At 41.8% G+C, this 23,422-nt stretch overlaps 1 protein-coding gene across 2 annotated transcripts in view; it reads right to left on the bottom strand.

Annotated features, from left to right (window-relative positions):
• The window catches only part of NFKB1 (nuclear factor of kappa light polypeptide gene enhancer in B-cells 1), a 94,263-nt gene that overhangs the window by 42,809 nt on the left and 28,032 nt on the right, over positions 1 to 23,422 (bottom strand). For both annotated transcript variants that reach the window (XM_012655379.1, XM_012655381.1), the window contains exon 5: positions 8,017 to 8,165. In XM_012655379.1, the coding sequence (XP_012510833.1) occupies positions 8,017 to 8,165 (149 nt within the window). The remainder of the gene's footprint in view (positions 1 to 8,016; positions 8,166 to 23,422) is intronic.

The raw sequence follows: 23,422 nt of genomic DNA on the forward strand, positions 1-23,422 counted from the left end.
TGGAATTTGTATAAAAAATTAAAAATTCCAAATATAGTATTAACTTTTTATTTTTTTTTAAGAATAAGAGGAATGTTATGTTTGGGAGGATTTTTTTTTTCTTTTGAATCATGCTTGGGTTTCTGAATGGGATTTACAGTCTACCTGGAATCCCCCCTCCTCCTGGGTTATCTACAAGGTTGTGGGAATTATTCGTGACCATTAGAATTGTCATCTAAGCAGACATGTAATTAGAGATGGGGAACCCTTTATTGGGACGGCTACATACGTGTACAATAAAATATGTTAATATGCTAAATAGAGCGATTGAAGGGATTTTAAGAAAATATAGAAAATGCTCCAGCCATTCATTTTTTAAAGTATTTAAACGAAGTATTGGAACAAAGACGTGTATTCAGTAAATACACTACAACAAACGAAGGAGGACTTTACCAAGCAGACTCACTCATTCAAGAAACATTTATGCAGATTCTTATCAGTGCCCGCAGTACCCTGGTGCTTCCGTCAGCAGTAAAAGAATCTCTGCCTTCATAGAATTTATACGCTAGTATGACAACAAAGAGGAAAAAAGAAAGCAGCAAATGATACAATATAATCTAGAAGGTAATAATTATAATCAAGACAGATAAGGTAGGAATGGGGAACAGGAGCAGCAGCAGGAAAAGGCGTAGCACTTGAAAACAGGGAGAGGTCAGGAAGGACCCTCAGTGAAAAGGCGACTCCTGAGCAAGGACTTGGAAGAGGTGAGGGAGGAAACATGGATATGTGAGTGAAGAACATTCGTGGCAGAAGGAACCGCAAGTGCAAAGGCCCTGAGGTAGGGCCATGCTGGTGTTTTCCAAAGACAACAATGGCAAGAGGTCAATGTGGCTGGAGTGAAATGAGCAAGGGATCAGTGACAAGCAGAGTTCAAAGAGTGAGCAGCGGGCCCAGATCTTTTAATGCCTTGTAAGCACCTTGTAAGCTTTTATAAGGACTTTTCTTTTACTCAGAAAGGAAAAAAGAACGATTAGTAGAGGAAAGAAAGCGATATTATAGCAACAAGCCTGAATGAAATCAGGAACAGGCTAATGTGGAAAGGTCAGATAAACAAGGGAAAGAAAACAGAGGAGGTAAAGGCAGAATGAAATAAAAACTCACACGGAGGCCGGAGACAGAATGAGTCACATCTACAGACAGAGACTGGAAAGACGTGGACGGCTGAGACACACACAGAGGAAAACATGCCGCCAGAACATGAGCTCTTTGAGGGCAGAGCTTTCTAGGGCCTAAATGGTGCCCAACATATGGGGGTTTAATAAATGCCTGTTGAGTAAATGCATGAATTAGTACAGCGCAGAAAAATACGTAACGCGACACACCGGCACGCATGGGGGTGCAGGGGTTTTGCAGAAACAACGCCCCCATCCTCTGGCCGTTCAGGCCTCTCTCCTGCACAGAACGCCCACGACTGCAGGGAAACGGGGCTCTCTCCTAGGTGGTGGCAATGACAGACACCTGTGCGGCACTCTACACTTTACCATCTCTGACATGTTTTCATGTATATTATCTAATTTAGTCCCTGTGAGAAAGACATCGCCCTCATTAATTTATTATATGAATAACGACTTATTCTGGTAATAAATGAAACAATGCAGAAGTCAGTTTTCTGTGTCAGGTAATGATGGAGTAACGTAGACTGGGTTGAACCTTAAAGAACTAAAAATCATAAGAAAAAATAGTGTTCAGACGCTAGACAATGGGCAGCACAAAATAGCAATCCTTAGGAAAAGGGAAATAAATAAGGATCCTCCAATTACTCTGGCTTACTGCCTAGAGAGAGTTCTAGGGTGCAGCCCAGGAAGGGAGACCCCAACAGAGCCCAGCAATCTCCCTGAGGCTACGGAGACACAGTGGGACATTTGAGGAGGCAAAGGAGGTGAGAACCAGAGAGGAAAGAACTGCATGCAGAGAGGCACTTAGAGATTCACTCGCGTCTTCGGCTGAATAATCAGAGCACATAGTAAGGAACTGCCCAAAGTTGGGGAAAGAACCACCATAAAGGGACAGGCAACAATTCCTGTAGCACACACATGGCTGGAACAGTTCAAGAAACCTCACACCACCTGCAGCAGTGGGGTGAATATTCAGAAAGGTACCACCTTAGTAATGATGTCAAATCTACCCTAGAGTAAAGGCTTCTCTGGTCTCCCTAACAAAGCTTCAAAGTAAGACTAGAAAGGATCAAACTGTTCCCAAATTTAACTTTATCCCAATCCTCAAAAATACTTAAAGGCAAAAAAAAAAAAAAATCCAGCACTCACCAATACAAAATTCAAAATGTCTGTCATCCAATAAAAAATTACCAGGCATGGGAAGAATTAGAAAAACATAATTCATAATTAGGGTAAAAAATCAATAGAAACAGATCCAGAAGACAGAATTTGTAGACAAGTACATTGAAGTAAGATATATTCCATATGATCAAAAAGATAGAAAGCATTAGTATGTTAAGGAGAAACATGGCAGACATAAAAAATGACCCCAAGCAAAACTGTAGAGATGAAAACCCCAAAGTCTGAGAAGAAAAAATACACTAATAGAATTAAGAACATTAGACACTACAGACAAAAACAGTAGTGAACTTGATATAGTAATAAAACTATCTAAAGGGAAACAGAGAAAAAAGATGAAAAAAGAACAGATCATCAGTGAGCTACGGGACAATTTCAAATGGCCAAACATACTCGTAACTGGGGTTCCAGAAGAAGAGAAAAATAGGAATGCACAGAAAAAATATTTGAAAAATAACAGCTGAAACCATAAATCTAGAGATCTGAGAATCTCAATGAACCCCAACCACAAGCAACATGAAGAAAACCATACTAACGTCGACCATCACCAAATTGCTTAAAACTAACGACGAAGAGAAAATCTGCAAAGCTGTGAGAGGAAACAGAAAGCTGCCTGTGTCCCAGGAACAAGGACAAGGTTAACAGGAGACTTCTCGCTGGAAACAGAGTGAGCTCAAGGACAGGGGAGCCACCTATTCTGAGGACATGAAAGAATAATATTGTCAACCTACAAGTCTACGCTCTTCGAAATTATCTGTGAAAAACAAAGATAAAATAAAGACATTCAAAACATATAGTATCTGAAAGAATTCACCAGCATCAGACCAGCAGTACGAGAAAAGTTAAAGGAAGTGCTTCAGGCAGAAGAAAATGGCACCGGTTAGAAATCTTGACCCAGAAAACGAAATGAAAAGCACTGCAAATGGTAAATATGTGGGCGAATATAAAATATCTATAAAATACTTTTTTTCTTTAAAAGATAATTGACTAAAGCAAAAATAGAAAATACTATATTATGGGATTTATGACATATGTAGATATAAAACATACGACACGATAGCACGCAGTGCGGGGACGAGAGCACGTTGCTCCAAGACTCACGTACTACTCATGAAGAGGCATGATGTTCCCTAAAGGTGGACTATAGTAATCAAAGCTGTGCAGTATATATCGTAAAACAGCTGCTAAAATATACGAAGAGGCATAAAACAAAAAGGAGATAAAATGACATCAATCAAATAATCAATTAATCCATAAGAAGGAAGAAAAAGAGAAAAGGAGGAACAAAGAACAGATGTGACAAGTAGAAAAAAGACAGCAAGATGGTAGACTGAAACACAGCCACAACAATAATCATATTAAATATAAACGGCCTAAACATCCCAATTAAGTCAGAGGGCAAGACCCAATTATTTCATATATGCAGCATATATTTACTCTGAATATAAAGATAACACAGTGCCACTTCGTAAATGTCCTTCGACAAGTGAACAAATAAACAAACCAACACATCAACAGAATGCAACCCCACACAGAGGCTAAAAGGAATGAACGGACGCATAGACGAGGAGGAATCTCCACTGCCCTGCGGCACGCGACAGACAGACTCGGAAAGGCCACAGGTTGTAAGACTCCAGTTGGATGTCGTTCTGGGAAAGGCAAAACCGCGGGGACAGAACCCAGCTCGGCAGCTGCCAGGACCCCGCAGCGGGCGGGGAGAGCTCACTCGAGGGGCGCACGGGGATTTGGAGGCTCGGGAACAATTCTGTATCTTCATCGTGGTGGGAACGTGAGTATTTGTCAAAACTCACACAACTGCATACTTTAAAGGGCTAATTTTTAATAGTATTTAAATTATACTTCAATAAACAATAAAAATTCTACAAAAGAAAGGTTATCACAGCCAATAATGGGGCTGGGAGTACCTCGAAATGCTCTATTCTTCTACACAAGTGGTTTCAAAACCAGCAGCATCAGCATTACATTAAAATATGAATTTTGCCCCCCCGCCCATGAATCAGAAACTCTGGGGGTGGGGCTCAGCAATCCACGTTTTAAGAAGCCCTGCAGGTGATTCCGACACCCCTAAAGCTGGAGAGCGGCTGCGCCACACTGCTCTCTCCAGGGAGACCAGCATCTCTGGGAGCTGAGCCAGAGCCCCACCAGTGTGTCATGAAGCGACCCAGGGTGCCAGCAGCCCGGGCCAAAGCCCTCTGCACTGTGCCAGGTGTTCCCAGCACACACTCCTCTGGGACCTGCTGCTGTCCTCTGGCTGCTGCGTTTGAATCCCCATTGGGCTGGGATTCAAAAGTAGCCCCTCTGTCTGGCCCTTCTTCCTCTCAGGGCTCAATCATTGACTTCACAGGATTTAAAAGCGACCTCTGACTCACAGCACACACTCTAATTTGGAAGTTGGGTATTTCCAGCCTCAGATCACACTTCATCGATTTTCCCCAATCAGCTCCTTTTCTGTGTATTAAGGTTCAACTGTATGAAACCACCAATAACTAATTGTTTTTGGACCTATAAAAACAGCAATATAATATGGTCTGCATTAGCTCATTGAGGGAGGCTTTGTTTCTCCTTTGTACTTTTATATTTATATATCTATCCCTAGTGCTTACCAGTTGGTATGTACTACATATTTTAGTTGGGAAAGAAAAAAAGACTGCATATCTCTCTAAATCAGGGTTGCCAGGAAGCAAACAGAGGGTGTGGTGATCATTGGTGAGGAAAGTGGCCTAAAGCAAAGTCAAGCAATATAGATATTTTCCACTCAATGAAGATTTCAAAGAACTAAAATGTTGAAACAAATTATTGATATTCAGTATCTAAAATAAAATACCAAACTAAGATTATTTTTTGTCAAGAAAGGTAGTAAACACTAACTATATAGATGAATAAGAAATTAAAAAGACAAAATTAAAGCTAACTTTAAAAAACATTAAAAAGACAAATCTCCCAAATTAAAGCAGTCAAGCCTGTAACCAAGGCTTGGTTATTTAAAATGTGACTATTTATAATAGAGATAAAATACTTTTGAAAATAGAAACTAAGTTTATTGAGAATTCATGCTCACAGAAAGGTGAAGGGAAACACTTCAAAGAAAAGTTTCTTCTTTTTTGTTTTGATGATTCAAAAATTATTTATCTTCTCAGCGTCATTTTTTACATATCTTTTTTGATATGATGGATCAGTTCCCTTATATTCTTAGCCTAATCTGTATTATTGAAAACAGCTTATCTTGGTTCCATTTCTAGTATTGACAAGTCTAAGGAATAACGTTGGCTATTTTCCTAAATTTCTCTATGTGATATTCTCGCCTACAAGTCAGAACTAAATAATAATCGATGTCATACCATAAACACGTATGTGGCAAGTTTGCTCATGTTATTTCATAATATTAGCTAATGTTAGTTCAGTCTAGAATTTTGGAGATGTAAAGGGCCTGAAGAAGGACTCTGCAGCCCAACCCTCTCATTTTATAAGGGAAGAAATGAAGGTCCCCAAAAAGTCATGTAACTCGCCCCCAGTCCTATTGTTGAGAGCGCCGGAATTGGAAACAGAATTCTGGTTTCCGGACTGCTAGCATGATGTTCTTTCTACAAAAATGTAATAGGTTTTGATATTGGAAACTTAAAAAATAAAGAGATACAGAGAGACAAATGAATTATGAAGGTAACAGTGTATTTTGAAAACACTGTAAGCAAAAATTTCTCAGCTAAAAATCAGAAAGGGAGTACCAACGTTTCACAGAACAATCTGAACAAGAAAGATTAGAATCTATCGTAACTCTCAAGTGGCATCTTCTTGATTAAATTTCCCAGTGAAATTGTGTAAGTATAGAAAATCTCACAGCGCTACAACCAAACAGACATCATAATGATCAAACTTAGGAGTTGATGTGCTCAAAATGTTTGTTGAATGAATGAATGAATGGTGAGTTCTCCCAACTACTGAACCCCACATCCCACTGCACTACAAGACAGGAAAGGAATCTCTCACTTCCTTGGAGACAGAGAATTTACTTCTACTCCTGGGTCTAGGTCCCAGATTAAATAACCATTAGTCCTTTCTAAAATCCTGAAAGATTACTAAACCGAACCACAGAAATCAAATTACAGATAACATATTGGAAGTTTTACAATAACAAATATTGTTAGTTAAAAACTTCACCTATAATTTCTTCTAAAGGGTATGATTATCACACCGATTAAATAAGACCAAAGAAAATAAACACTTCAAACTCACAGGAGCCTGTTGAAGAAAATCTGCAGAAACGCTAAGTGATCAATTAGTCTAAAACTGTGAAAATTGCCCTGCATTTCAGAGCTCTCATAGGTCAACCAAGAACTGGAAGGGTATTCCAAAATGCATGACAAACCAACCGTGACATACAACAGGAAACAGGCCAATCTTTCAAGAGGATGTTGAAACAACCTCACATAAAGCACAATCAAACTTTTCAAATCAATTTAAGCTTCTTCCTTCAATCTAGAGTTTTTTTTTTTTGAACATCAAAAGAATCAGATTTTAGTGACATAAAGCCCTCTCTCTAGGTTTTTCACACTTAAATATTTTTACAGTCAAACAAAGAAATAACTAGGAACATGAAAGCTCAATCTCTCCAATAACAACTAACTTGAAACTTGATCAGAATTCAAAGCCCAAAATGCAGCCATCAGCTTAATTATAGTTGATTTATACAATTCCTTCTTTTGAGTGAACAGCCCAGATTAACTGAGATTTTAGCACAACCTATTTAAAGCAGGATCAGAAAGCCCTGAAAAATATTTTTAAAAATCAAACAAAATTAATTAAAAATGTCTTACTTCTTCTGTTTTTAAGGTATCCCAAAGTAAGACTGAAAACAATCATTTTTAGGATTATTAATTACATGTATCCGTTTACATTGTGTGCTAAATTACTATGCTGTGTGCTGTTTTAGTGTTTTGGGAAAATAACAAACACAATTTGTTCTTTAGCATAATAAATGTCTTGTTGAAAACGATTCTTAATTTTTTGGATTCAAGTTATTTCTATGAAACTTCGTTCATTAAAAATTGCTTGTTATATCTGACCAATCTTTAAATGAATTTGTCACTTTGTATTTACATTTCAAGTCTAATGAATACCAACACAAATTTGCATTCCTTGGCTTCTTTTCTGTGCACACTCTCTAACAGCACAAAGCTGAAGCAATATTTATTTATCCACTTCATGCCCCAAATGTTCACACTATAAATCCATTAAAGGAATCATCAAGAATGTAAGTCCATCCATATGGTGTTGATTTCTGCTATAGTTAGCTGGCTTCTAATTTGTCCTTATCTATATTTCTAGAAGAAGTAAAATATTATCGACAGTGGCACAAATGCTTCCTAGGTCAAGTGACCATACATAAGTGATCATCCAAACTGGGCCACTTTTGAGGGTGGAATAGGGTCTTATAAATAGCCCAGCTGCAAACTGGGCTGTTTCAGGCAAATTCAGACATGTGGTCACTTTACTCCCTGGAGTCCAAGTAGGAACACAAGTTTTCATGGTTTTCTTTTTTTTTTTTTTTTGAGGCCAGATGAGGGTCTCAGAAAGGTCCCTAATGACAAGAGCTTTGTCATTCCAAGTCCCTGCATCCCATGTTCTGTCTGTCCTACCTTCCACAGCGTCACGCACCCTCACTTACCCGATCACCATGTCCTTGGGTCCCGCATTTACGGTGCAGATCCCGTCCTCACAGTGCTTTCCCACCAGGCTGTGGGCGTGCAGGTGGATATTTTTTCCATTTGTGACCAACTGAACAATGACCTTTGCTGGTCCCATATAGTTGCAGATCTATATAAGAAGCACATTTCGAAAGTTAGCACATCCGACTATATATTAATAGCAACAATGAAAAATGTTTATGGTAAGCCAGTAAGTATAAAAAGTATGATCTAAAATTATCCATATATATGTATATATATATATATATGATCACAGCAATGTTTTTTAAAGTATGTGATGAATCAATGACAGGATGGAAATAAATGAAATTGCTAATGGTGGTGGTTTCCTGTCATGGGAAGAGACACTCCGGGAAGCAGGCCACTGAAAACGCGGTACGCGTTGTTAAAGCTGGAATAGCACGTCCTGGAGGACGCGTTGCCATGAAACCTCCCCTTTCTGCTAGCCAGGAACATGTTTTCCTCTGCACGATTTCTGGATAAACGATTGGTGAGAAGGGAACTGGTGATCGAGGGACATCACGGGAAGGAGGGAGACGAACAGCAACGGCACATCCTGACTCTGCCGTGGGATCAGGCAGAGGACAGAGTCTTGTCCAGGGACCTGGCTCTGAACTTTGGCTGTGGACACTCGAATCACTTGTAGGATATGTGACCCTATAGTAGCCCTCTCTGCCAAGAGTGCTAATAATTGAATTACATATGTTCAGGTCACAGTAAGTTTCTTAAATCCAAAAAGTGCACTTCCTAAGTGCAAATCTTTAGATTTCACCAGTTATAAAATCAGGTTTTTCCATTTGAGGTAATTTATCTTTTTTATTGGTATATCTTTAAAATGATGACAACAGCAATAAAAAGGAAATATCATGGAGAAAATGACATTTTAAGCAAAGGGAACTTGGACACTCTTTCTTCTCTAGTTGGTCATCTAGCCCCCTGTAGCAGACCAAATTCTTTCCTCGAGAAATCCCTAAGACTAAAACCGCACTAACAGAAAAGACCAATGGCCTTATATTAACCCTCCCGAATCCTATTAAGTCAGAACCCTGTGATAAATTCAGCCAAATAGTTGGAAATGCACTGTATCTCCTCGAAAAGTGACTAACCGTCCTGGTTTGCCCGGGACTGAGGGGTGTTTTTGGACACAGGACTTTCAGAGCCAAATCTAGATGAGTTGGTCACCCTATCTCATCAGCTCATATTGTACTTTTTGAGGAAATGCATGACCTAAATCCAGGATCTCCCAACTATATGATCATTAGAAATGCATAAATCTGCACAAGTAGCCCACAGCTCAAAAAAAAAAAAAAAAAAAAAGGACAGTATTTGGGAATCACACCCACAGATGGCACTTTGATGGAAGTCTTTCTGATAGGAACTTGAGGAGGAACCTTAACCTGCCAATAAAACTTCTTGGAAACAGACATGATCCTTTTAAACCAGACTTCTATTATAAACATCATCACTGAAGCAAAGCTTTGATAGAACTTTCTTACTATGGATTTTTTCCCAGTGCGATCTTTCATTGCAAGAGTCGAGAAGCTGATCAACTTGGCATCATTCCCCAGAGGGTTTGAGGAGAGAGAAGTTTCACCCCTGAACAAAGGACTGACTCCCCTCCAATCAACTGTGCAGCTCAGCTGGGAACCTTAGGGCCTGTCTGCCTACACCTTGGCTCAGAGAGGCTGCAAAGGGTTACTTCCGAACCCTCTGACCCGCTTTCCCTTCCCAAGGAGCAAGGCCACCAGCAGGAGTGGCCTCCAGTCCTTGCAGAGCACGCTAATCACAAAGACGGTTTAGGATTAAATTTGATTTTTGACTACCTCAAATCATAAATAAAGAATTACTTAAACAGGTGTAGCACTTTAAAAAAACTTCTCTAGATCTAAAGCTAATTATGAACTTGGTGTTTTCCCTTTTACAACAGGCAGAAAGCCTTTGCCCTTGAGTACAGGTCGGGGAGTAAAGAGTTCTGGGTTTGCTCCAAAGTTGGCTGCTGTCCCTGGATACTCCCCGGGTTGCTGATGCCAGTTCTGTGTCTTGGTGTCGACACCCGAAATCACTCTTTGTTATGATGACATATCCCACAGGGGCTTCCTCGGCAATGAATGAACAGCGAAAGAGCACTGAATAAACCACGTGATTACACTTTTAAGTGCCAATGAGCACAGGAATGCAACAGGTAAGGCACGAGGCGAAATGAGGCAGGCTTTCCACGTACGCAGGACACCAGAAGGAATCCTGTGACTAAAGCCCAATCCCTGCAACATTTCAACCCTTCAGTGTCGCCACCAAGAGGGCGTTAGTCACTGGCGCCGAAGGGAAGAGGTGGGAGGTGTCCCCAGAAAGCATTCACGTATTTTTCATACTATTATTTCATGATCGAAGGCTGGCAAGAATGAGGAACCGGGTATTCTCTGAGGCAAAGGAGCTAAGAAATTTGCCAGTGACTAATGTGTCGTTTGCTCCGTTTGAAGGAGTCCGAGTCAGCATGGCATCATCTGGTTTTTACAGAGACCACAGGGCAAAAGGCAGGGAGGCCCCTGGGTTTTGTGGACTTTCCAAAATACCGAAAGAAGAAAGCTGCTGTGTGGGAACTGAAAAAAGTGACGCTATTTGTAAGTTACGCGGCACACGAAGACACTGGCACTCTGGCATGGAGGAGACCACGCTGCATAAAACGCCATGATGACCCAGAACCATTCGCAATCAATTCAGAAATTCATTTGTTCTATGGAGAATTTAATTCTTTTATTCGGCTTCCCTTTTACTTCTTTGAATAGCGGTTCCCCTGAAAATTAAGTTTATAGTGAGCAACTGTATCTGTCAGAAAGGTTTTTCTCAAAAAGTCTGAACATGGCAGGCTCTTAACAAACATTAATGGCTAAAACACAATGAAGCTTTTGATTAGAGTCAAGGAAACAAAAGTGACAAAACTGAGTAACTGGCTACCCAGGGACACTGTAAGAGCAAACCCAGCTAGGGTTTGAAGACAGTTCCATTTACTAGCTGTGTGACTTTGGCAGTGCTCAGTTTTCCTCATCTGTAAAATGGGGATAATAATAGTATCTCAAAGGGTAATTGTCCAGACTAAATACATTATGCAAGTAAATGTATTTAGAACGGTGTCTGGCAAATAATGTCAGTATACAAGCATTAACTATTATCTTATTTATTATGGTAACATGCTCTTCTACCTAGAGATCTATAAACAATACACCTGTCCTGAGATTATTTTTTAAAAATCTTGTCTAAAAGCAGATGGCTGGAGTAAGTGACTGATTCAGGCTTCTTCTATTCCTGGGCTAAGTCTTTTTTCCAGAGTGCCATATTTTACTGGTCTTCGTTAATTTTCTAGCAATAATTCTGCTATTATAGTAACAGCTATTGTTCTTGAGGATACTCAGGGTTTCTTGCCTTCCTTGATGAAATTTAAGACTTTCTTCCGGGAACTTTATGACTCAACCCCTTCTGCTGATCAAAGGCCAGATGTGCTTTGTGAATAAGACGTAGAAGGTAAGGGTCTCGAATAATACCAAACTTAGTCAAATCGCCTCCCTTTATTCAAAACGAGTCTGTCACGCTTTGGCAAAGTGCATGCTGGGTCTTCAAAGGTGGCCAAAAGAAGCCGTCTAGGATTTTCTAGGAATTAGCACTTCAGATGTCCAGTTTGCTCTCTGGGTAAATTTGGCCAAATCACTTTGGCGGGACGTAGAGTCAACCCGAACGTGAGCTGTGACACATGAAGCAGCTCTTTTCTGCTCCGCTTTTCTTGTGAAGTGATGATGATAATGACAATAATAACGAAGAGGAGGGGAAAAATCCACAATTTTCAAACAAATCCATCCTGACTTGCCGTAGGCACTTGACTTTGTCCCGTACTGCGGTAAAGCAGCAGAACAACGTGGGTGGGTCCAGGAGCCCCGAAGCCAGACTGCCAGGCTCCGGGGCCCTGCTGCCCCTTAGCTGTGTCAACAGGGAGACGGATTTTAGTTTCTCCATCTTCAAAATTAAAGGAATAATACGCTTGATTTCATAGGGTTGTTTTTAGGATTAAATGAGATGATACAGTGCTTGGCACCGAATGGGATTAGCAATCTCAAATGTAAATCTTCTCTCCCACTGAGTCTATTACCTCACTGATAACCAAAATTTATCCACTCGTTGAATGAGTACTTATGAAGCCCTTTCTACGTTCCATGCGCTGCAGTAAGCCAGGGAGGGAGGCAATCGTGGTGGAGTGCAGAACAGACACAACCCTTGCTCTTAGGGGGATTCAAGAGTGGGACTGACACTAATCAAATAATCTCACGAATAAACGCAGAAGCGTAACTGGGAAGAGCTTACAAAGGAGATATATAGTAGAGATTTGACCTGGGCAGGAAGTCAGAGCCTGAGAGAGTAATGAGAGCCGAGATCTGAAAGAAGAGCAAAGAGGGCTAGGTCGGCCTGAGCTGGAGAGAATGTTCCCGGCAGGGGGAACAGCACGTGCGAAGGCTCTGCAGCGAGAGAACTGCTCAAGACCTCCTCAAACCGCTGATCACCCCTTCTCAGGATGTCCTTCAAGTGGTTTCCCAGCCCACCCTACCCCCACCCCTGGGTTGCCCCTTCTCTTCCCTATAGAGAACCACCCGTTCTTCAAGGGGAAGACCTGCATCGGAATCTCCCGTGACACTCTCCTCACCGCTTAAGCCCACAAAGGTCCACTACTGCCCCTTCTTTCTGGAATGTGACTGGAGGCGACAATGCAGGAAAACCACGTGCAATCTATTGCAATAAGAAGATGGTAAAACCTGCTGGCGAATAAAGGGTTACTGCCGTACTTCTCTTCCTTGCTAGTGACTGTGTCTCATGGAAGGGAAGGGGGCATGCCAACCCCGCCAGCCCCCATGCAGCCCCGTGGGGTCGGTGGCGGTGCCCACTCCACAGTGAAGGAACTAACGCTCAGTAAGGTAAAGGACGTTGGCGCGGTTCCTATAAAGGTAGCGATCGGCCAATTCTTTGAACTCGGGTCTGTCCCCTCCAAAGTCCATTCACATTTTCCAGGACGCTGTGCCACTACTTGGCTTGATCACGTTTTCTTTTGTACGTTTCCAACAGCCTCAGTGTTTTATAGCTCTGCGTCGCCTGCCACCACGGTGTTGGCCGATGACAGTTATTCCTGACAAACCTGTTTGCTTGGCTCTGTTGTGGGAAAAGAGGTCTCAGAGGCGGTTGAGAGGTGGCAGAAGTGCACCCGTCCCCTTGCAAAGCTCCTTCATAAAAAAATCACGCCATGGGCATTATTAAACCAGGCATTTATTCTTTCCTATTAGGTTACAAGTCAGATGATAAAGGGAAAAAAGAGAAAGAAAGAATGAAAAATTATTTCAATGATATATCTTTTCTCGGAGATGAAAAATAGTCAGGTTTTATTGTTCATGATTTGTTAAGCAACCAGGAAGGACGGAACAACCTCTCCTGAGTGAGACGGTACGGACCACGTCTAACCCGGTGTCTGGCACGGGAGGACGCCCGGTAACGCTGGTCTCTTCCTTCTCTCTAAGGCAAGGGATTTCAAGTTAATCCAATCTGGGATCAAATCCTAGCTTTCCCCCCTCCTGGCTTTGTGGCCCTACACAAGTTAGATAACCTCTCTGAGACTCAAGCTGTACATCTACAAAGTGGGCCAATAACGAGGAGTCAGAGGGCCGGAAGGACTGTGCAGTACTTGGTACCTGGTAGGTACCATGGACGTGCCAGTTTCTTTCCTTCCTTTTTATTTGTAAAGATCCCCTGGGTCTCTTGAAGACCCCGTGAGGTAGGCAGCGTTGGTACTATTATTCCCATTTTCCAGATAAGAAAGCAGAAGTTCAGACAGATCAAGTAACAAGTGACATAATCCAGTGTCAGACAGCCAAGACACAGAGGATCTTGGAATTTTTCCCGAGTCTTCTGAATATTAGCGTGGTGATCTCAGCGAGGTGTGGGATGGCAGGACCCACTCATGGCTAATGACATGGCGGTCTTTCCAGTATTGCTCATGCATTTCCCCTGATTCACTGACGTTCCTTCACCTTGTTCAGTGCCCTTCTTGAGTGACCGATGGAACATATGGCTCTAGATACTAGGCTGAGATTAGAAGAGAAAACTCCCATTTAACCAAACAGAATAGGCTAAGAGGGTCTCATCGACTATGTAGAGAAGATGAACGAACTCTGTCTACACATCACTCTGCTTTGAAAGTTTGATTTTTCAGTCATACTTTGACCTAGGATTTCCTTTTTCATTTTACTTTAATTTTCAGTTTTATCACATCAGATACAGCTGCTGCTTATAAATCATGCTTCTTTTGGAGAATCAAGTAACACACTACTGCTAACTCCAAGGATTGCTAGGGACTCGTACCTCAGTAGGTGTCGTTCCCTCATTAACAAGTTACAAATAAATCCTTACTTTGCACAGCCTAATCATCCAAGATTGCAGAAGAATACAGGAGAAGTAGATGGTTTGTGATTTATGGATGAAGTGTCTTACAAATGTTCATGTACGAGTCATCTTTTTGCCACTTGGGTGCATTCTTAAACAGAAAATAAAGTTTCAAATAGTGGTGTTCCCGTGCCGTTCCTTTCTATTTTCCTTACTCTCCTTACTACACTACAAGCATTCTCAAATTCTTCTTTTGAGCAAAGTATGAAATATACAGTATTAAGTCAGACCTTCAGAACCTATCCCGAATCGGACCACTTCTCGCCACCTTCAGCGCCACTCCTTGGTGTCTGCCGCCATCATGTCGTCGCCTGTCTCCCGGCCCTGTGTCCCGTGCCTGTCCCACCTGCCCGCAACCTGTTGAGTCAGGTCACGTCCAGCCTTGTCACTCCTCTGCTCAAAACCTTCCAAAAGTGAAAGTTGTTGAAGCTGAGCGATTAGTACAAGGGAGCTATTCTACTGTTCTGTGTACACAGGATTAAAAATTTCCGTGTTAAGACGTTAAAAAACAAACAAACCCTTCGATGTTTCTCCATCTTAAAAGCCAGAGTCTTTGCCACCGTTCACGAGGCCCTGGGTGATCTGGCCACCTCGTTTCCTCTCTGACTTTTCTCCTATTACTCCTGTGCGGCCACATCAGGCTCTTGGTATTCTTGAACTTGCCAGGTGAGCTCGCACCCAAGAGCTGTCGGACTTGCCGTGTCCTTTGCCTGGAATCCTCTTTCCAGGGCTCTCTGCACGTTTCTTACCTTCGGGCTTTGCCTAATTGCCGTCTCTCAGGGAGGCTTTCACTGACCACCCTACCCCTCCTAAACTTTGATCTCTCTCATCCCCACGTTCCTTGCTCCTCTTCCTGCTTTATTTTTCTCTATAAATGAATTGCCACATTTTGTGTGTTTTGATTATTGCCTGTCTTCACCATTAGAATTGAGGCTCTATAAGAATGGGGACACTCATTTCTTCCCTGCTGTTTCCTCAGTGCTTGGAATAATGCTTGTCATATTGTGGGCATTTGATAATTAGTTCATTAACGAATGCATAATTAAATAATTAAGACATAATTAAAATGTTATTTATGAAAGGCAATTTACTAAAATATAAAGAGTTGTATTAGGTGGTGGGGGGATTAAGGTGACTATATTCTGTTATTTTTGTCTTTTAAAAAAATAGCTAGATCCCAGTGTAGCATCTCCACAGGACGGTTAAATTAGAATATGACTGTTAAACACTAGAGAGGAATATTGGATTTAGTTGGTAGCAGGGTTTCTGGCTGGGGCTCTGGTTGCTACACTGGACCTGCAGTTTGGTAAGAGGGATCAAACCACTAGGAGGTAGGAATTCCAGAAGGTGTGGGAAAGTGAAGGGAAGGCAACTCTCGAATCATCACCCTTGGAAAACCAAGGCATCAGCTCTCCTCCTAAACCTCAAGACACCCCCTTGGACTTCTCTCTTCCCACCTAACTGCTGTTGCCCATTCTCCCTCTTGGACTGAGTCTTAGCACCTGGCTGAAACATTTCTTTCGTACCTTGTCTTCTTTCCCGCGGGGATCCAGGACTCACATTCGTGGTCCACCCCAATTTCACAGTCCCTTACGCCTCAAATGAGGGGGCTGCTCCGTGACGTTCACCCTGGGGACTGATGGGAGTAGCCACTCCACAGAGGGCAGGGCTGACCTCCAAGACCTCAGACTAAAGGACTCTCTGCGACAAGGAGCACAGGCCTCGGCGCGGGCGCACCTGGCTCTGTCCTGGCTCCCGTCACTAGCTGGCTGACGCCGGGCAAGCTATTTAATCCTTGATTTGTTTTGTCATCTGTAAAATGTGAATACAAATACATACTCTCTGGATCTTCACGAGGATTAAAGGAGACAATGTGAAGTGTCTACTACCGCTCTTGACACACAGCAGGCACAAAATAAATGATGGCAATTCGCATTTATCTCTTCCTGCCTTAGGCAGTTATCTGCAGTTGAGATTTCCTCTGACTTTAATGAGAATGTGGAAGCCCTCGTGTGCGAGTCCCTTCGCCACCTCTTCTCCTTACTGTCACGGAGGCTCAAAACGTCCCTGTTACTTCACAAATCCTCTCCTAATTCAGAGTAACACAGGTCTGTTCCCTTTTCCAGGGCTAACCGCTCTGTTTTCACCGTCAATGTTGATTCCAGACCTCCCTGAATTACCCTCCCCCTCCCTCTTTAAAGGATTCTTTCCCTTCATCTACAGATGTCCACTTTTCTTCCTTATTGTAAAAAAAAAAACCCTTTCCTGATAACGACGGTGACGACCGTGAAGGTCAGCATTCACTGAGACCCACGGGCCGGGCACCGCACCGAGAAATACGGAACCGTTCTTTCGTTTGGTCTTCTCTACACGCCAGTGAGAAAGGTCCTCAAGAGGAACTTCTACCTGCTTGAATGCCGTTCTCTTTCTCCCTGACAAGTACGCACGAACATCTCTAATCACTAATGCTGAACCACCCACTTAATCTGCAGCCCTTTGCAAACGTAACTAACTCCCCACCCTTCAAGTGAAAAAGGGCTTAAAGGTCATGACTGACTCCACTTCGCCCCACACAACCTCTCTGAAGCATGGGGCGTGTGCCTGTCCCCCCTCCCACTTCACTGGCTGCTTTGGCAAAAACATCTTTTTCCTCCCCAAAGAGACATTTTAGGAGAGTTTGGTCTTCGGACCATTTCTAGTCTTTACCATGATCACTCCTTTGACACTCTTATCTAGTCTCCTGGACTTCACTGTCTATTGCCTGCAGATGACTCCTAAATTTACGTCTCAAGATCTCATGTTCCTTTCAAGCATATTCAACATTTCCAGCTTCTTGCACGACGTCTTCCGAACACCTTGACAACTCAGTGTGCCCCAGACTGAGCTAATCACCTTCCTTCTCAAAGCTACTCCACTTCCTGTGAAATACAACTGCCACCTTCTGAGCAATTGCACAGAAACCCTCCTATTGTCTTGGACTCCTCTGTTTTTTGTCTTCTACATTGAATCAGTTGCCAAATTTCAGCCAAGCGGCACAGAATGTATCCCTTTCCTCCGTTCTCATCGTCTTAGTTTATCCATCTTAGCTTAAACTCTTAGTTTAATGCATGAAGAATCACTACAATTCTTCTGAATGGTTTCTCAGGCCTTTCCCTTCCAATAGCCTTCAGTAGTTGCTACCAGATTTATATTCCTAAAGCACAATGCTGGTCGTGATATACCAATCCTACATTAAACTCCTATTGCATACTCGTTTTCTTAAAAAATTGTCTAAATTCTCGCACGGTTTCGCCCCATCACACCTCTCCAGCTTTCTTACCGCCTTTCCCTTCCATGTACTCTTCATTCCAGCAGAATTACCCACTATTCTCCACTCAGTCTCAGAGATTTCTACTTGTGAGACTTTGCTGCTAATTTTTCTGTTTGTGCTATTTGCTCTAGTTAGATCTATGCTTTCAAATGTCCGCCTTTCCCTCGAGACCCAGGCCAGATGCAATACCTCCCTTGAATCCTTCCACGATCACCCCAACTAGCTGATTATGAGAAGTTTGTCTTTACCTTAGAACAAGTAGGTCATTTATTCTTTTTTTTTTTTTTTTGAGACAGAGTCTCACTGTGTTGCCCAGGCTAGAGTGCCGTGGCGTCATCCTTGCTCACAGCAACCTCAAACTCCTGGGCTCAAGCGATCCTCCTGCCTCAGCCTCCCGAGTAGCTGGGACTACAGGCATGCGCCACCATGCCCGGCTAATTTTTTCTATATATTTTTAGTTGTCCATTAATTTCTTTCTATTTTTAGTAGAGACGGGGTCTCGCTCTTGCTAGGCTGGTTTTGAACTCCTGAGCTCAAACAATCCGCCCGCCTCGGCCTCCCAGAGAGCTAGGATTACAGGCGTGAGCCACCGCGCCCGGCCTAGTCATTTATTCTTTCATTCAAAAAATATTCAGCAATTCCTACCTGGCAGCCACAGGTGCTGGTTATGCAGTGGTGATTAGAACAAATATGACATTATCATATTTCAGATATTTAGGGCATATCTTAATTCCTCTATTAAATTGATTCTTGAGGACAAAAGCACTACGCAAGTAATTTTTTCTATTTTCCCAAGCCGCAGAACAGAAGCACTACCTACTTAATCAGCATTTGTTGAAAGAACTAATGAATGAATAGATCCCTGGCTCCAGGCTGCCCCGAGGAGGGAAGAGCGGAGAGCAGCTCCCGCAGCACAGGAAAGGCTGCTGAGAGTGGGGCCCACGGGGCTGCCTCACATTAGGGCCTGCTGCAGGGTGACTGTCACACTGCAGTGTTTGTCTCACTATCTGACCCTGAAGGGATCCTGAGGAGTTTCTGCAAAGTCCCAGCAAAAGGTAAGTGAAGCCAATTAACTTGTGAAATTTTACTGACTTCTTTGCTTGAAATCGCAGTCAGGAACACCTAACCCTGGCTCCCTTCTTATTTCTAGGAGGATTATTTTTGAAGCCTTTGTCCTCCCTTAGGCTTTTGCACTTAGAAAAATATTAATTTTCATTTATAGAGAGGCTGGCTGCAGAGATGCTAAAATACCTCTGATTCTCATGAATTCAACGCGCAGGTAGAATTCCGCCTTAAAACACGGTTGTGCCGGAGCTTGGCCAAGGCGAAGAACGGGCGAAACAGTCAGCAAGGGCTGGTTCTAGGCGACACTGGGGCGGGGGGGAAGCGCTGCTCTGACTGCTGGCCCAGTGCGGTCCGGACAGCGGTCTCGCACCCGTCACCCGCCAGGCGGCTCTGCAGGACAGCTGCGCAAGGCTGGCGTCCCCGCCAGCGTCCCACAGCACGCCGTCCCTGTCCCGCGGGAGCACAGTCCTAACTTCCCAGCGGCAGCTCACGCTTCCAAGTCACTGAAAAGATCCCAGAGTGCGAAAGAGAAACATGTCAATCTACCCAAGGCTGTAACTGATTTTTAGGTATGGTTCTGGGTTTGGAGAAAACAACAGACATGATAGCACAGTTTACAAAGAGCCTGAATAAACTGTGCTTAATACAAATGCCTCAAAATTCTCAAAGTTTGAGAATGTTTGAACTTCCCATTTTGGTTTAATGAGAGAATGTTCTCCACTACGACAAATATATTTGTGTCAGGCACTTCTTTTCCTGAATATGGCATATTAAACTTACCCTTACTCAAAATTTTTTTTCTTCTTATGTATTTATTTAGAGGACTGGCCTGAAGTCTGCAAACTTTCAGATAAAAACATCTGGGCTAATTTTTAGTGCTCCAGTAGGTGGCCAGAGTTCTAGTCACCGGTTACTGCCATGATCTTGCATGAGTCACCCGACCACGGCGGCCTCTGTAATTTTTCACGTGCAGAATCACGACACAGCATCTACCGTGTCTTCCAGCTCAAAATTCTATGATTCCTAGTCATCTATGCATAGCACACACAGGACAATACCCAAAGATCACACTTTCAAACTAAAAAAAAAAAAATGTTTAACATCATAGAATTTCTGAGTTGGAAGGAACCTTATAGGTAAATTTAATTTTAAAATTGTCAACATTTTAAATACATTTCACCACAATTACAGACTGAGAAAACACACAATCAACACTCAAATTACCTGTTTCAATGGGGCCTCTGATAGCATGAAAATCAAAATTTAGAGACAAAGAAAAACCTTTATGTTAGGCAAAGATTTCAACTTGTGTCATTAAAACTGAGACTGAGTACCCAAAGCGTTTATTTTCAGTAAATCCAAGGAGGGTCCTGACCTGGGTAGTTAAGTCCTAACAATTAAAGAACTGTCTACTCTGGGGATATGTCAGAAATGCTTCAGTTACACAAAAGGGGAGAGAAAAACAGGCAAGGAAACAAAGACATACTGAGAAATTTTAATCTAAAATGTTTTTTTCAAATTCTTATATATAACATAAGAATAATTTGAGGGATTAGAACACATATTAGGTCTGATTGAAGTATGTCCTAAATAAAAATTTTAGGTTTCTGATTTATTTATTCTTTGAAAATAGAAATTATTAATGTAAATTTCTAACATTCCTTTTGAATGATTTTAAAGTCAACACATCTTGTTTACTCAAACTTAATTGGAGATAATTAAGAATATCTCTGACTCTGTGATACAAATTTACTTGGGATTAAATATCACTGATTTATTTCCTCTTATAGGCATATAATCACCCTCATGAGCTATTTTTATTGCTTAGAAAATCTATTCCATCACCTTCACTGAAACCTACTGGGGTTAGAGACGCAGTCAGGCTCTTAGTGATTGAAATACTTAGAGACATCATTCTGTGCAGAATTTTATTTGTACTATAGTAAATACAGCTGCTCTATAGAAGAAGTTGGACCACTTTGGGAAGAAGATAATTAACTGTTTCTTTCTTCAGAAGGAAAGTACATAAGATAAAGAGCATTTCAACTATTCTACTGTGATTTCCTGTGGAAAGCCCCTACTAAATTAGGAGAATTACAAGTGAGTAGAACTGGGAAATTTTCTTTGTCTGGTTTCTTGGTGCCCCTTTATTCATTGTACATCCCAGACACTAACACAGCAGAAGAGAAAACACAATCTACGCGTCAGACTGAGGTTAACCAAAGCATCGTGCCCTCTACACACAACGATGTAAAGAAAAGTACGAGTTCTAGCATAACATCAGCCAGTAATTTGGAAAAATAGTAGTACTCTAAACCTGCAAGAAAACATTTAACATCATAACTTAATATTATTCAACCTGTATAAATAGACTAAAACACAAATATGAATACGTATATGAAACACGTATATGAAATAAGTCATACACTTTGCAGCTTAGATAAAACGGTCTGCAAGCTAATAGTTTCTATTATTTTAGGGTATCTGTCAGAAAACAATAATTGCCCCATAACCAAATCTTGATTACCCCTCATTATGAAGTCTTGATTTATTAAGTAAATATCTTTCTACAGGCACACAAATTAAATTGGCTGGTTGTAAGGGGTCTTCACACAAGTTAGCTTTCCTGTCCTGTGGTCTTCCGGTGTGTTTTTGAACCAGCCCCGTGACAATGAACTCACTTGGTCCTGAGGGTACATTCCAGCCTCAGGCAACTCTGACTCTCAGCAACAACTGAAAATTCTCTCTCCTGGGGCTTCCAGTCACTGCTCTTTATTTCATCCTCTTGTGACAGACAGGACACATTTCTTACTTCTTTTCCATGACAGCCATTGAAATATTTGAAGACAACCAAATCCTCTAGGCTACAAATATTCTCAGGCTCAGTCACTATTCTCCATTTGAAAAAAGTCTGAAGTCTACCACCATTCTTCTCTGAACACACTCAATTTGTTCTCTCTTTCTCTACCAGCATGGTGCCCAGCGGTGTGCACAGTATTCCTGATGTGGCCGTTCAACGCAGCAGGGGAAGGAGACGCCACTTCCTTGGTCTTGCACACCACGCTTCTGTTAACGCAGCCTAGTGGACAGTTACTTGTTTGACAGCCACATTGCATAGCTGGCTCATGTTGAGTCTGTTATTAACCAGAACTCCTAGATCTCTTTGCATGCATTGATCCTAAATCATCTCCCTCTCACCCTATATGTTCAGTAATTTGTCTTCTGGATGCATTTATCTCTAATAAATATCACTGCTTAAGAATTTGGTCCTTTGTCATGGCTTTCAAAATTAATTTGAATTCAAATTATTTCCTATCTATAATTTCATGTTGCCTGAAAATTTGATAAGAATCCTCTAGGGCTCCATTCAAGACACTGATAAAACATATTAAAGTGGCCAGGGAAAAGATCCCTGCAGCTCATCCCTGGAGATCTCTCTCCAGATTGACATCATCAGTATGGGAAACGCTATTAGTCCCTGAATTACCAAAACAGGGATCTCCAGCATCTCACTATCTTACCATTTAAGAGACCCTGTGGAAGAAGACAGTGAGGTAGATTTGGTGTAGTCTGTTCTTACCAAGGTGTCTGAGATGGCTGCCCAGCTCTCCTGTCTCTAGCTTGGGAAGTACAGCTATCAAATCCATCAGCATTCCATCACAGGTAGAGGAAGGAGGGACTATCTAGCCAGGTGATCTCAAATAAGGTGTATTTTCCCCCAGTCCACACACACACACACATACACACACACACACTGCAGAGCACCTGCTGAAGGGGGACTCCTCCAGCAAATCCTGGTAACATCCTACCCACCTTCTCACCTGTCTCTATTTCTTGGCTGTGCCGTGTACCGTGGGGGCTACAGAAAGATGGTCACATTCATTTGTGTGACCACAGAGCCCAGCGCTGTGCTGGGGAGGCGGTGAGTCCTAGGGAAACACATGTTATGTGATCGTAAGGGATGGAGCAAGGCCAAGAAGGCTCTGAAACCTACAAATAAATGGAATGTTCTGGGTTCAAATGGATTCAGATTTCTGAAATAATTCAGAACACACTTTAAATCAAGGGTCTGATTGATCCCCTTGATTTTTATATTCTTATTTTAAAAAGTAATAAAACAATATTTACGATGCTTTCCAAAGGGTCTAGTTAATCTCATGTAAACGAAAGATTATATGAGATTGATAAATACTGAAATTCGAAAAATAAAATTAAATCAATAGGGATTGGAAATTCCCTAAAGTTGAATACAAACAAACAAAAACTATTATCCTAACTCTATAGCCCAACGGTAACGTAACTACACAGAAGGAAAAAATTTAATTCAAGTAACTTTTGAACATATTACTCTGAATACCTTCTCTCGAGTGTATTTAGTCAGAAGAATTGCAGAGAAATTTTGAGCTGTACTTAGTAAGTTTGCGTTAATAGCTAGTAGTGATGCGGCACAGCAATTCTAAAACTATTTCTCCACAAATGTGTGTGTGTCTTATAAGACTGAGCAAAATGAGAGAGCATCCTGC

Source organism: Propithecus coquereli, unplaced genomic scaffold (assembly GCF_000956105.1).
Source record: "Propithecus coquereli isolate 6110/MARCELLA unplaced genomic scaffold, Pcoq_1.0 Scaffold475, whole genome shotgun sequence".
Lineage (NCBI taxonomy): Eukaryota > Metazoa > Chordata > Mammalia > Primates > Indriidae > Propithecus > Propithecus coquereli.